The following is a 15,866-nucleotide window of genomic DNA, read 5'->3' as shown; positions in this document are numbered from 1 at the left end:
AGGGACTGGAGTGATTGGACAAATTCTCCTCATCATAAATAAAATGCTAATTTTTAACACTTTGTCCAGAATCATTTGCAGACAATCAGTGTGTTTACATGCCGTGGAGAAAATCGAATAACTGATGGGAACATGTCCTCTTCATCCTCCACACTAGGTGGCGTCATGTATCTTTTCAGCAGGTTAATACCACGTTAATACGGCTCGTTTCCGGTTGATAATAGTACATTTTTTCTCGTAAGTAATGTTTGCGCTACTTCTGGTGCAGAAAAAAATGCGCGCTATCCATCAGACAATTCTTCTAGCGCCTCCGTTTATCTTCTTCTTCTTCTGCGACCGGCTTTCTTGGATGTTTTTGTTCCGGGATCACACGCCAGCGCAGCGGTTGTGGAGCCTTTGCACACGCATTATCCAATGCGATTCACTGTATACATGCCGGAGAAAAACGACTTCCAGTCGCATTATCTGGGTGTCTTAATCGGATAATGAGCAGTCCGATTTTAATAGGAGTACCATGTTGACATGCACTGACTGATATAGTCCGATTAGGCAATAATTCGTTTTTTGTTTGTTTGTTTGTTTTTTACATGTATGTAAACGCACTGAATGACTAAGTCTGAGTCCATGCACGTCATCACAGAATAGGTTTCCTCTTTTGTTCTGCTGAGCCTGGTCTTTACTGTCTTCACTTGTTGATTCTTCCTTTAGTTTTGTCTTTTAAGTGAAGTATGTTTAAATCAGGTTAAGTTTGACTTGGCCTGTGCAGAATATTCCACTTCTTTACTTTACACAAACTTCTGACTTTCTTTCACACTATGTCTTGGCTCATTTTCCATCTGGACTGTGAAGCACCATCCAGTCATCTTTCTTCCTTTGTCTGAATATCTCTTAAGTGCGTCTGTCACATCATCAACAAACGCAAATGACTCTGACTCACTGGAATTTATTCCTGCTCATGATCTCACTGTGTTTTACAGATGATGTTGTATTCTTCAGATCAGGAGTCAAGAGTCTCATCTGTCCAAAGATCCTGTTCCAGAGCAGCTATGGTTTTTCTTGCAGGTTCATGAATTATTTGCACTTGTAGAGTATTTGCTTTGTGGTTGACTTGTATGACATCATTACCTTCCAGTAGAGAGTTCCTCACTTGAATGGATGTTGTGATGTGTCTTTTCTACCTGAAATTCTTCTGTCTTCTAATGATGTCCACAAATATTTATGTTGCAGACAAAATGTCTAATCACTTTTGAGTGTCTGGAGAGGCAGGACTGTGTTTAAAATATTTTAATTTCTTCAGCCAACTGAAAAACTTTCAGTTAAAACAGAATTTAAAACATACGTTAAGGCCACTTTCCTTATAAAACCATAACCATAGACCATAGACATAAACCATAACTGAATTCATCCCCTACTGTGGGATAAATGGCATCTTTATTGTATTCAAACATATTTGTTTCTGCAGAGGTCAGTATCACAGTCAGAGAGCAGAGTCTACAGTATCCAGCTGTCTGTCTATGAAGAGTGACTGGTCCAAAGACAGACCTCCAGACTTCAGTAAAGAACCTGGACCCTCAGACACAAAGTAAGAGTACTACTACTAACTTGTTCATGACTCATTTTACTCACCTCTGTCAGTTCCAGGATATTTTCTGTCCCCAGTGGTTGACTATTTTTTACTAAAATACTTTGAAAAGGTTTTTGTGACTAAAATGGAAATAATGAGTCGTGTCTTTCTCTAATCTTCTCTGACAGCTGTCAGTCTCCTAGAATAGCTGTAATCTAATGTCAGAGGACTGTTACAAACATGAAACCATCTCATTATCTGCAGCAACTGTAGTTTTTGGGTTTACTACCAATGTAATGATTTCACCTCAAAGTTTATGAGCGAATGATGAGAGTACAACATATTCTTTTTCTGCAGAGGTCAGTACCACAGACAGAGAGCAGAGTCCACAGTATCCAGCTGTCTGTCTATGAAGAGTGACTGGTCTAAACACAAACCTCCAGACTTCAGTGAAGAACCTGAACCCTCAGACACAAAGTAAGAGACTGTTTCTACTGTAAACTGACCTGATGGAAGATGATGATTTTAGGATGAAGCAGAAATGTTCTGCTGAAAGATTTATAGTCATGATGCAGATGTTTTAGTGCAGGTAGGTCAGATCCTAGTCTGGGTTTTAGAACCAGGAAGTACTGATGGTATTTCTGTAGTAAAACACTGAGAACCTCCATTTCAGAATGTCCACTCATCAATAGTCAGATATATTTGTCCTAATGTTGAAGTTTGTAATAATTTACAGCTGGGTACTAGTAGATGGATTGAACTGCAGTTTTCTCATCCCATAGTCAGTGTGTAGCAACCAGCCAGTATAGTTAGAATGTGATCTTTATCTGATCAATCATCTCCACCAGTCCAGTTCCCTGTCAGTAACACTTCTTAGACTCTTCTAAGCTCAGTTCAGACTGAACTAACTCAAGCTACAACAGTGAAGAACAGAATCAGCTCTCTTTGATGGAATACTTTTACTGTGAAGTCTCTGCAGGAAGTGTTGAAAAACAGCAGGTAGATCACTCAGTGTTTAATATGACAGATAGGAAAACGAAGGAGTCCATTGGTGTTGATGAAAGCAGCAGAGTTGAAATCTTAGACTTTAATGATCCACGGGAAAAATTACTTTGTCACACTAACTTTGTTGCACATAAAAGTAAACACTCATAAAAACCACAAGAAAGACAAAATAAGATTAGATTAAAGTAAAATAAAAATAAAGAGTGCAGTCAACAAATGTACAGAATTAGCATTATAGCAAAACAGTGTCCAATGCAATGTGGTTGTTTGGCCAGTTGCATAGCAACAGTGGCATGGATCGTGTCGCATGGTGTTTCCTTGTCCTTGTGGCTGAGGGAGGGATGTAAACTCAAACGGAGCGTGTCCACCTGAAGAGTCTGAAGCCAGGCACAGGCGTACTGTGGTCCTATGAACCAGGTCTGCAAAGCACTTCTCATGGCACGCTCCCTCTGTGTCCCATCAAGTGCACACAGTCCATCGATCCTGCTGCCAAAGGCTTCATGTTCACGTTCACGTTGCACAGTCAACGACTCTAGAAAAAACAAAATAAAAACAGCACAAAAAGACAAAAACGACCAGAAACCATTTTGATTGGTTTAAGGCACAGAAACACAACAACAAGGCAGACAAAAACAACCATTAACACACTAAGAATAAAAGGTTATTCTTCACAGAGCTACTGGAGACATGCAGCCATTCTTTCAGGCTCACAGAGAGCTTGTCCTGTTCTCTGTGAGCATCTGAGCTTCGTGGACAGTCATGTCAAATGTTTCACCAAAAAAGTGTAAATGTGTTGACAGTGAGAGGAAGAGGAGTCATGTTTCTGTGGAGGAGCAGCTGTCCTGCTGTGCTTTGTGTCAGGACGTCCTGAAGGATCCAGTCTCTACCAGCTGTGGACACTGGTTCTGCAGACAGTGCATCACCTCATACTGGGACCAGTCTGCTTCATCAGAACACTCCTCCTGTCCCCAGTGTGGACAAAGATCCAGAACAAGTAAGACTGTCCATCTGTCTGCTGATGGACTCTTGGTAAAATCAGTTTAGATTCCTATAGTTTTATTTATTCTCTTTTCTTTCCTTGAACTTCACATGCCAGCCTTATTTTACTCATATCTGATCTTTGTTAATTACTGCTGATATAAATTGATCTGTTCCTGTTGTAATCGACCACTAAGAGGCTTTTATTTGGAAACAGCCAGAGGAAATGTTTGTTACCTGATTAGTAGTATTTTGTTGGTAGTGCAGTTAAAAGAAGGAAGGAACAACCACAGTGAGCTGTTAGATGAAGAGCTGCAGATGAGCTGCTGTCAATCAAACACTGACACGGCCCCTCAGAAGCTGATAAAACAAAGAGCGTTTCTAACGTATCCTCTAAAAATGAGTTATCATGAGAAGAGAAAAAATAAACTCTTTAAAGTCAGTTTTCTGTACTTTGTGACTTAAACAGGGATGACTGTTTCTTCTTTCCAGCTGATGTTGGTCTGCAGGAGGTTTTAGATGAACATAAGATCAGTCTGAGGAGGAGATGTGAACATGTGACTGAAGGAACTGATGTAAGAGGAAGAGGAACCTTCCTCAACAGGATCTACACTGAGCTCTACATCACAGAGGGACAGAGTGAAGAGGTTAATACCCAACATGAGGTGAAGCAGCTTGAGACAGCTTCCAAGATGGAGGCCCTCCATGACACTCCAATCAGGTGCCACAACATCTTTAAAGCCTTACCTGACCAACAGAGACGCATCAGACTGGTTCTGACCTACGGCGTCGCTGGCATTGGAAAAACCTTCTCAGTGCAGAAGTTCACTCTGGACTGGGCAGAGGGTTTGGAAAACCAAGATGTCAGTGTGGTGATTGTGCTTTCGTTCAGGGAGCTGAACTTGATCAAAGATGAGCAGTACAGTCTTCTCAGTCTGCTCCATGTTTTCCATCCAACATTACAGAAGGTCACAGCAGAGGAGCTGGCTGTCTTTAAACTTTTGTTCATCTTTGACGGCCTGGATGAAAGCAGACTTTCACTGGACTTCAACAACAGTGAGGTTGTGTCTGATGTCACACAGAAGGCATCAGTCAACGTGCTGCTGACAAACCTCATCAAGGGGAAGCTGCTTCCCTCGGCTCTGGTCTGGATCACTTCCCGACCTGCAGCAGCCAATCAGATCCCTCCTACATGTGTTGACAGGGTAACAGAAGTACGAGGCTTCACTGACGCCCAGAAGGAGGAGTACTTCAGGAGGAGGTTCAGAGATGAAGAGCTGTCCAGCAGAATCATCTCCCACATCAAGACCTCCAGGAGCCTCCACATCCTGTGTGGAGTCCCAGTCTTCTGCTGGATCACTGCTACAGTTCTGGAGCAAATGTTGACTACAGAGCAGAGAGGAGAGCTGCCCAAGACCCTGACTGACATGTACTCACACTTTGTGATGGTTCAGACAAAGAGGAAGAAGAACAAGTACCATGAGGGACATAAGATGAGTCCACAGGAGCTGATGGAGGCTGACAGGGAAGTTCTTCTGAAGCTGGGGAGGCTGGCATTTGAACATCTGGAGGATGGAAACATCATGTTCTACCAAGAAGACCTGGAGCGCTGTGGTCTGGATGTGACAGAGGCCTCAGTGTACTCAGGAGTTTGTACAGAGATCTTCAAAAGAGAGAATGTGATCTTCCAGAAATCAGTCTACTGCTTTGTTCATCTGAGCGTTCAGGAGTTTCTGGCTGCAGTCTACATGTTCCACTGTTACACCAACAAGAAGATAGAGGTACTGAAAGACTTCCTGAGGAAAGGCCACCAAGACTCCACTAAGTCTCTGTATAACTTCTTGTATGGAGCGATGTATAAATCTCTGGAGAGTGAAAATGGTCATCTGGACCTGTTTGTTCGCTTCCTTCATGGCCTCTCTCTGGAGTCCAACCACAGACTCTTAGGAGGTCTGCTGGGTCAGACAGAGAACAGTCCAGAAATCATCCAGAGAGCCATCTACAACTTGAAGAATATAAACACTTATACAGTCTCTCCTGACAGAAGCATCAACATCTTCCACTGTCTGATGGAGATGAACGACCTCTCAGTTCATCAGGAGATCCAAGAGTTTCTGAAGTCAAAGAACAGATCAAAGAAGAAACTCTCTGTGATCCAGTGCTCAGCTCTGGCCTACATGCTGCAGATGTCAGAGGAGGTTCTAGATGAGTTGGACCTGAAAAAGTACAACACATCAGATGAGGGACGACAGAGACTGATGCCAGCTGTGAGGAACTGCAGAAAGGCTCAGTGAGTACTGATCAAGAGAATCAATCAGATGTTCATCAGATGATCACCTCACTCTGTTTCATACTCATTCAGTCTGGATCCAGAATGGTAATGATCTCATTTTACAGATTTATATCTTTTCTAATCACAGATTAACTGGATGTGGACTCTCAGACATTCACTGTGAAGTTGTGTCCTCAGTTCTGAAGACCAACCCTTCCTATCTGACAGAGCTGGACATGAGTAATAATGACCTGAACAATTCAAGAATGAAGCATCTGTCTGCTGGACTGGAGAGTCCAAACTGTAGACTGGAGACTCTGAGGTCAGTTCACTGACTGGAGCTGTTGGAGATTTTATTTATTTATTCAATTCAAATCATTGACTGATGTGTTAGATGTTCTTTAGTTGATAAATGTTGTGTTTTTCTGAATGGCTGAAGAACATAACTGGCAACAACAAGTCCTGGTAAATATGCTGCTTTGGTGCAACAGTCCATTCACTTCTCCACTGATGATGAAAACTAAATACACAGTCACAGACTGTTACTGATGTTGTTGAGTCAGACTAATAGAAGGCTGCTGCTCTGAGTCACCATGAAACACATCATACATTTCACTTTTATTCTTTATTCAGTTTGAAGAGCTGCTGGTTGTCAGAGATCAGCTGTGATTCTTTGGGACCAGCTCTGAAGTCCAACCCCTCCCATCTGAAACATCTGGAGCTGAGTAACAACAACCTGAAGGATTCAGGAGTGAAGCAGCTGTGTGGTTTTCTGGAGAGTCCAGACTGTAGACTGGAGACTCTGGGGTCAGTTCACTGTCTGTTACTGTTGTAGATCTGATATGTTTAATCACCAACCGAATCTAATTCATGTTCATCCACAACTTTCCTCCATAAATCTGTAAATGTCCTTTAGTTCAAGACCAGTGTTTGTAGCAGCAACTGTAGAAAATGTCCTCTGTTAGTTGTTAAAGTCAATGAAGCTTAAAGACTGTTAGGACACAGTGATGTTGAGCTGAACATTTAACACCTGAACACATCTGATTGAATTATTCATGATTGTATCAATGTTTTTTATTCTTTATTCAGATTGGAGAACTGCAGTTTGTCAGAGATCAGCTGTGATTATCTGGGACCAGCTCTGAAGTCCAACCCCTCCCATCTGAAACATCTGGACCTGAGTGAGAACAACCTGAAGGATTCAGGAGTGAAGCAGCTGTGTGGTTTTCTGGAGAGTCCAGACTCTAGACTGGAGACTCTGAGGTCAGTTCACTGTCTGTTACTGTTGTAGATCTGATATGTTTAATCACCAACTGAATTTAATTGTAAATGTCCTTTATTCAAGACCAGTGTTTGTAGCAGAAACTGTAGAAAATGTTAAAGTCAATGAAGCTTAAAGGCTGTTAGGACCCTACACCAGTTCCTACCAGCACCACATGCCTCTCTTCCACTGTCCATCCTTCCACATTTTTGTTGTACTATTTTCTCCCCCTCTATTCACTGAGGTGTAGCACTGCCCTCTGTGCCACACAAAGTAACTACACTCAATAAAGATCACAAGGATAGTTCCCAGGGAGGGCTGGTTATGGTCACACACACACACACACACACACACACACACACACACACACACACACACACACTGAAGTAACAAAATATTTAGCTGCAGGAATATAACTGCATCAATCTCATATAATGTTGACACCCTCTGGTGTTTAACTATGTAGACAAATGCAAACAAAAAATATTAATGATTTAATCTACATATTTTATTCTTTATTCAGATTGTATAGATGTTGGTTGACAGAGATCAGCTGTGATTCTCTGGTCTCAGCCCTGAAGTCCAACCCCTCCCATCTGAAACATCTGGACCTTAGAGGAAACTTCCTGAAGGATTCAGATGTGAAGCAGCTGTGTGGTTTTCTGGAGAGTCCAGACTGTAGACTGGAGACTCTGAGGTCAGTTCACTGTCTGTTACTGTTGTAGATCTGATATGTTCTTGATCTTGTGAAGAGTCCAGACTATGAACTGGAGACTCTGAGGTCAGACTCCATGTTTTCTTTGTGTGCTGAGATGAATATGATGGTAAAGTTGTGGTGACATCAGGCTGATATTCTACTGATGTTGAGCTCCAGATTTCAAAGCTTCATAGAAGAAAAATCCTCCACTGGATGATTGAATCTGAAACTCTTGATTTCCACCCTAAATCTGTCAGACACTTAGAACAGAACTAAAATCATTTCCACCACATCAGACTGGAACTAATAAATGTTCAGTATCTGCTTGTGGAGTCTAGTGATGATTATAGTGACAAATTCAAAACAAACAGCATCAATGCTCCAGAAAATAAGACTTTGTTTGAATTCATCCTGACGTGTTTGTTTTCTTTGGAAACTTGAAAATCTTCAGTGGAATCAGAAATAAATGTATCTGCACAACATGATTTTGTAGAGATGGAGCCTCTGGTGGAGCTGTCAGAGTTCAGAGCTGAAGTCACTACGTCTTTATGTTGTTATTAATATTAATGAGAGCTCTTCTTCACTTGTTCTGTTTGACTGTTTAAAGCTGCTTCCTGTTGGCTTCAGATTTTTAGAGTTTCCATTTTTATAAACTTGTTCATTCTGAACCTTCAGCTCTGGACACATGATGGAACTCTGAGTGACTTCAAGCAGGAACTTTGTAAACTCACATCTTTTATTCTTTATTCAGACTGGACGACTCCAGTGTTTCAGAGATCAGCTGTGATCCTCTGGTCTCAGCTCTGAAGTCCAACCCCTCCCATCTGAAACATCTGGACCTGAGTGACAACAAGCTGAAGAATTCAGATGTGAAGCTGCTTCTTGATCTTGTGAAGAGTCCAGACTATAAACTGGAGACTCTGAGGTCAGACTCCATGTTTTCTTTGTGTGCTGAGATGAATATGATGGTAAAGTTGTGGTGACATCAAGCTGATATTCTACTGATCCACACTGAGAATCTTCATGGTGAAGTCTGGTTTCTTCTTCTGTGGTTTAGTCCATTGACTGTGGCAGAACTGTGTTGAGCTCCACATTTCAAAGCTTCATAGAAGAAGAAAAATCCTCCACTGGATGATTGACTCTGAAACTCTGACACTCTTCATTTCCACCTTAAATCTGTCAGACATTGAGAACAGAACTAAAATCATTTCCACCACATCAGACTGGAACTAATAAATGTTCAGTATCTGTTTGTGGAGTGTAGTGATGATTATAGTGACATATTCAAAGTAAACAGCATCAATGCTCCAGAAAATTAGACTTTGTTTGAATTCATCCTGATGTGTTTGTTTTCTTTGGAAACTTGAGAATCTTCAGTGGAATCAGAAATAAATTTTTCTGCACAACATAATTTTGTAGAGATGGAGCCTCTGGTGGAGCTGTCAGAGTTCAGAGCTGAAGTCACTACGTCTTTATGTTGTTTTTAATATTAATGAGAGTTCTTCTTCACTTGTTCTGTTTGACTGTTTAAAGCTGTTTCCTGTTGACTTCAGATGTTTGAAGTTTCCATTTTGTTAACTTGCTCATTCTGAACCTTCAGCTCTGAACACATGATTTCAATAAGGAACTTTTATTCTTTTATTCTTTATTCAGTTTGAATGAATGCAGTTTGTCAGAGATCAGCTGTTATTATCTGGTCTCAGCTCTGAAGTCCAACTCCTCCCATCTGAAACATCTGGACCTCAGTAACAACAACCTGAAGGATTCAGGAGTGAAGCAGCTGTGTGGTTTTCTGGAGAGTCCAGACTGTAGACTGGAGACTCTGGAGTGAGTTCACTGTCTGTTACTGTTGTAGATCTGATATGTTAAATCAGCAACTCAATCTAATTCAGATTCATCCACAACTTTCCTCCATGAATCTGTAAATGTTCTTTAGTTCAAGACGAGTGTTTGTAGCAGAAACAATAGAAAATGTCTGTTAGTTGTTAACGTCAATGAAGCTTAAGGCTGTTAGGACACAGTAATGTTGAGCTGAACATTTAACACCTGAACATATCTGATTGAATTATTCAATTTTGTTTTTTATTCTTTATTCAGATTGAACAGCTGCAGTTTGTCAGAGATCAGCTGTGATTCTCTGGGACCAGCTCTGAAGTCCAACCCCCCCCATCTGAAACATCTGGACCTGAGTGAAAACAACCTGAAGGATTCAGGAGTGAAGCAGCTGTGTGGTTTTCTGGAGAGTCCAGACTGTAGACTGGAGACTCTGAGGTCAGTTCACTGTCTGCTACTGTTGTAGATCTGATATGTTTAATCACCAACCGAATCTAATTCATCTTCATCCACAACTTTCCTCCATAAATCTGCAAATGTCCTTTAGTTCAAGATGAGTGTTTGTAGCAGAAACTGTAGAAAATGTTAAAGTCAATGAAGCTTAAAGGCTGTTAGGACACAGTAATGTTGAGCTGCACATTTAAAACCTGAACACATCTGATTGAATTATTCAGGATTTAATCCCCATCTTTTCTTATTTATTCAGGTTGGAGAACTGCAGTTTGTCAAAGATCAGCTGTGATTCTCTGGTCTCAGCTCTGAAGTCCAACCCCTCCCATCTGAAACATCTGGACCTGAGTCTCAACAACCTGAAGGATTCAGATGTGAAGCAGCTTCTTGATCTTGTGAAGAGTCCAGACAATAAACTGGAGACTCTGAGGTGAGTAGAGGGTTCCAGTCAGTCCATGCTGCTTTCATCAGTATCGTCCTAAACACAGTTAGTATCAAAGATCCAGTGTTTCCTGTGAACCTGCAGCTTCTCAGTGAAGCTGTGAGAGGAGAATGGAGACAGGCTTCAGGATTGGACAGAAAGACAGAGAGAGAGACAACAGTCAGCCAATCAGATGAGCCAGAAGCTTGTTGTGATCATGTGTTTGAGCTGATGTGAAGACGACTGTTGTTGTTGTGTTGATGTGTCCAGGAAATAAAGCTGGATTCCAGCTGACAGCCTTCCAAGATGTATAGAGACAGTGGTGGTCATTCATCACATCTGATCAACAACTGTTCACAGCTCTGAGATCAGTCTGACTGAAGCCTGCACATCACAGAAGCAGCAATACATTTAGTAACCATGAGTTTCTTAGTCAGCTGATCTTTGTTTCCATGGAGCAGCAGTAAATCCATCACTAAAGTGTTGGTGCATAATGAAGCGTTCAGGACTCTCAGCAGTTTCTTAGTGAAATCTGCAGAGGAAACAGACTTGATGCTAAAAGTCTCTGCAGGTCTGTGTGTGTTCACTCCAACACGTTAACATGAAGCTGAAAGGAAGCTGGCTGAGCTCCACAGCTGCTCCACTGCTGCTCTGAACAGGACTCAAGTCCCTGAGTATCTAGAAACACTCCTTCACCTCCTCTCTTCTTTCTCCTCCTCTCTACAGGTGGAAGTTGTGGTAAACAGGATGAGCTGTGTCCTGATGATCCAGAGGTTGAAGCAGCAGCAGCTTGTGTGGACAGAGACTCTGACTGCAGATAAATGCTGATGTTGATTAAGAAGTGAGCAGCTCAGTCACAAACATTCTTCTCGTCCTCTTCTTGTTTTTATATAACTCCTTTCTACCTATTGGTACTCAAACCACTTTACAGTCAGAGTTATACATCTATCCATTTACTCACACATTCACACTCTAGTGCCAGGCACTGGGAGCAACTGGGGGTTCAGTGTCATTACAACATGTGGTACGTTCCAGGGATTGAACGCAGTCTGACATCATTTCCCTAAATGTTTCATCTTCGTTCAAAGTTTGAGACTGGAGCCTCATTAATGGGTCATTAAAGTACCATTCACTGGAGAAAGAATACAGCATCAGAACAGATTCCTCCAGTCCCATGTGAGTATTGGTTCATTAACAGACTATAGCCATATACTTATTATTATTGTTATTATGACAAGTTTATGTCCTTTGCATTGTGGGAGAAGAAGATGGAGCCAGTGTGTTTGTGTTACTAATGTCGACTCTTTACTGGTGTACAATCGGTAAACACTGCTCGATATATGAATTTCTGCCAAAGAAACGGTCAATTTGGATCATGGTGGATATAGAATTTTGCCCCAGCATCTATTAGGGATCCTAGTTCACCCCAATTTCATCCACTCATTCATTCATCTTCTGTAACTACTCTGTCATCTGTCCTAATCTTGAGTTGGCGCAGGTCCCAGTGACAGGTTGGTCTGACAAGCAAACCAAAAGTAGAACATCTTTATCTGATGACAACATTTAATATTGCCTCCAAATCATGGGTCTAGCTTGGAAGCTCAATGTACCGGGTCTCATCTGTTGCAGAAAAAAGTTGGTGATAGAAACTTGTGTCCACTCCAGATTGTCGGCGCAGACCTCAGAAGAGTATCAGAATTGGTAAGGTCAACTGAGGAGGTTTGGAGATACAGACATTCGTGTTCGGCGAAATTTCGACCAAAGTTTCAGTTTCCATTGTTGAAAGTGAAGCAAGAAGTGGAAGCACAAATGACCCAACTTGCAAAAAAGACATAGCAGTTACTCAAATGAATTTGTTACAGAGGGAAGTAGAAATTAGTCACACTGGTGTAGGTTCCTGTGGGACCCAAACGCAGTACTATAAATTCTCCTAAAAGCCTCAAAATGAGATGATGAATGACCCCAGAGGAACTGTCCAGTTCTGAAGTGACCCCTTCTTGTTTTAGCCTGGCATTAGAGAGGGGTCAGAGGAGCTGTCCAGTGCTGAAGTTACCCCTTCTTGTTTTAGCCTGGCAATAGAGAGGGGTCAGAGGAGCTGTCCAGTGCTGAAGTGACCTCTCCTTATGCCTGGTACAGTGCCAGCAGAGGCAGCGGTGCATGTAAACTAATAAAGGAAAGACCTACTCTGAAATTTTAAAGTAGAATAATTTGCTGAATTTTGGACCGATTTCAAGCAGTTTGATTTGTTAAAAATGTCACATATGTAGCCATGATACAGGGTGCTTGGATTTTTAAAAAATGTTGGTTTTACCACCTAAATACAAATCATCACCTTACTAAAATATGTAATTTTTTCACAAAATATGTTTAATAATGAATATCATAGATTTTATAGATGTACAGGATCTAATAAACCTAATAATGATTAATAGTGGAATTATTTTATTGTAGACAATTCTTTATCTTATCTTTATCTTTGGCTACTTTTCTCACATTTTTAAGTTTTCCCAAAGACAGAATTTTGAGGAAGCACTGGTTTTTCTAATAATTGTGGTTTTGGTCCATTCCCACTGCCAAATCTAGTTTAAAGACTAGGTTTAAAGATTTAATAATGACAAAATGTACAAAGACTTAAAAAGAATGAATGAATCAACAAAATGAAAAATTGAATCTTTAGGAATGGATTGACGATGCTTGTAAACACAATTTATTATTTGGTAAATGCTCTTGTTTGTTTCATCACTTTCTGTGTTTGGTCAAGTTAGAACTTCAATGTGTCACCAACCAGTTTATTCATGAACTCGCCACAGACATTGATAGATCCTACCTTTATCTCAGTCAGTGAACTCGCCACAGGCAGGAAGTCTATGTATATGTTATGCCCCATCTAGGGGTGTCTAGGACACAACATGATTAGGCTCCCATCTTCCCCTTGTCCCAAGTAGCCACCAAGACAATCCAACGATGTAAAATGTAAAGTTAGTTATTTATTTACAACAGAGAAACAAATGAAATTCTGACTTCAGGGTGGTCCAAGGCCAACATAACAAACCAAACAACCCTATCTTGAAATTAATTCACTAACCTAACAAAATCAAACAAATGACAACACTTACCTCCCTAACTAAATAAACAGGAGAAAAGCTGGGAACAAAAAGGGCAGTCCACCCCTACAGCTTAACAAAGGATCAAACAATGTGGCTGGTTGGGAGCAGAGGGAGATGAGAGAAAACCTGCCGCCAGCCCCGGTCGCCATCTTGGATATTTATATAGGCGTCCTCCATCAGCCGCGGCCAATCAGGGTCCAGGACCGGAGCCTCCCACATCAATCATCTCCTCCGTGCAGCACACACCTGAAACAAACTACGACTACAGTCGTAACAGTATCCTAGAAACGTTTAGAGGTCCCTGAACTACCCACTGGATCTATGTATTTACTGGGAGAAGCAGCTCCTCAGTGGGTCAGTCTATTTCCTGGAAGCTTCCCACTGATTCTCGGAATGGACTAATAGATACTGATGAGCTGCAGTTCCTCCAGAGGCCACCAGGTGGTGATGTCTCCTCATCCTCTCTGGAAATCCCTTTATCTCTTTCCACAAATAAAGTCAGTTCAGTTTGAACAAGATGATCAGTTCCACTCTCCTAACATCAGCCTATCTGAGACCTTTATGTCTTCAAAGGCTCAAGGTTCTATTCAATGTTAAAATTGTTAAGGTGGTATTAATATATTAAGGTGGTATTAAAGTTAGGATATTAACATGAGAGTTTCTAACTCAGTTTTCTAGGAGAATATTTAGTTGGAAGACTCTGAAGTCATTGACAGATTGACAGCACCATCTACAGTATGTGCTCTGAAAGTCTGATGTGTGTTAACAGTGTGGACAAAATATTAGGGACATTTTCCTGTCTGATCCAGTCCAGCACAGCGCCACCAGCAGGCTGCAGTTCACCACTTTTCCTTGGACCTGAATAACTCTGAGAGTGCGTTCATCTCTGTTTCCAGTTTCTTCTGTTTGACTGTTAATATCTTGGAGACACTTTCAGCCTGAAATCATCTTCACTGATCAGAGCTTCACAAAATAAGACACAACATAAAGAAGATAGAAGAGAAACTAGATTTTTATCACGTTGTTCTTCAATCATTTCACATTTGTAGATCTTTATATATCAAACATTTCAGAATATTTCCTCCTTGTAGTGAGAATATTTCTGCTGCTTTCCCAGTTTTGTGAGACTAAACTCAGAGTTGATGTGTTTAGAACCTTTCTTCCAACAATATCTTTATTTATTTTAAATCAATTAAAATTAAAAGACTCTGAGTGCACATGCGAAATGTGCATAACGTAACATAACGTGTTTGTCACCCTTTCTTCTTTCTTTGAGGCAACATTGTGTTATTCTTTTACACTACTGGATTAAATGTGAAACATTCTGTCAAATGTGGAATATGTTTAATAAAGTTATGGGAAAAAAAGACGCTGGCTGTTAAGTAGTATTTTATTTTCATTCATTACCCTTAATCTAATAAACGTGACAAACCTTATTGCTATGTAGGTGCTGACACGCCTCAGAACTGTTGAATTTTAACTTGTTTACCTTGTTCATCTGAAGCTTCACCTCAACACACACACATCTACATCCATTTTATTGAGACATGACATCATGATTTTAATGTAAAGAAAAAGGGAAATCATCCTGTTCAATAGAAATAAAACACACACCATGTTTATACAGCTATGTCAGTGATAACATAATACATTCCCCGAGCTCCCAGGTGTCAAACGAATGGCCCGTTGGTCAACAGCGACCCACCAGAGGGTCTAATCTGGTTCATGGGATGAATTTGCAAAGTGCAAAAAGTATATTGACAACATTAATTACAATTTTTCCAAAATTATTTCAAGGATTCACACAGTTTTAGTGAGAGTTGTGGACATAACAACAATGAGACATAGAAATAAACAGAAATTACACATTTTTTAAGGAAATGTCTGATTTTTCATAACACGTTTCTTAATAGTGTAGTTTGTTAAATGCTAAAAAAGAGAAACATTTGTAGATGTCATTATCTCTAGGTTAATATAATTCTGTGTTAGTGGTACAGCCCCTACAGATCAAACTGGGCTGAATATTGCCTCTAACCCCAACACTAACCTAATCGTAACCTTTAGCCTGAAACCAATTCTAAACCCTCAAGTAGCCTCGTAAAGAAGAGAGGACCAACTAAAATGTCTTCACTCTGATGGTAGGAAACTCAGACTGGTCCTCAGAAAGATAGACACACACACCACACGATTTCCAGTAAAGGTTCAGGGTGGAGCTCACCTGACCAGGTGATCAAGGGACGAAGTGAAAGTGTTCACTTCATTTTGATTCAGAACAAAA

At 40.8% G+C, this 15,866-nt stretch overlaps 1 protein-coding gene and 1 long non-coding RNA gene across 2 annotated transcripts in view; both read left to right on the top strand.

The window, feature by feature from the left end:
- The window catches only part of LOC124995449, a 756,577-nt gene that overhangs the window by 728,988 nt on the left and 11,723 nt on the right, over window positions 1-15,866 (top strand). The window contains exons 18-21 of the mRNA XM_047567814.1: window positions 4,040-5,837; window positions 5,968-6,141; window positions 6,909-7,082; window positions 9,875-10,048. Of these exons, the coding sequence (XP_047423770.1) occupies window positions 4,040-5,837; window positions 5,968-6,141; window positions 6,909-7,082; window positions 9,875-10,048 (2,320 nt within the window). The remainder of the gene's footprint in view (window positions 1-4,039; window positions 5,838-5,967; window positions 6,142-6,908; window positions 7,083-9,874; window positions 10,049-15,866) is intronic.
- LOC124995501 lies at window positions 11,757-14,668 on the top strand. Its single transcript, XR_007110719.1, has 2 exons — window positions 11,757-12,182; window positions 13,618-14,668. It is a non-coding gene; the product is annotated as an uncharacterized LOC124995501 (long non-coding RNA).

This window comes from Mugil cephalus, chromosome 18 (assembly GCF_022458985.1).
Source record: "Mugil cephalus isolate CIBA_MC_2020 chromosome 18, CIBA_Mcephalus_1.1, whole genome shotgun sequence".
Taxonomy (NCBI): domain Eukaryota; kingdom Metazoa; phylum Chordata; class Actinopteri; order Mugiliformes; family Mugilidae; genus Mugil; species Mugil cephalus.
Note: the sequence above shows the minus strand (reverse complement) of the source record. Positions and strands in the feature narration are given on the sequence as shown.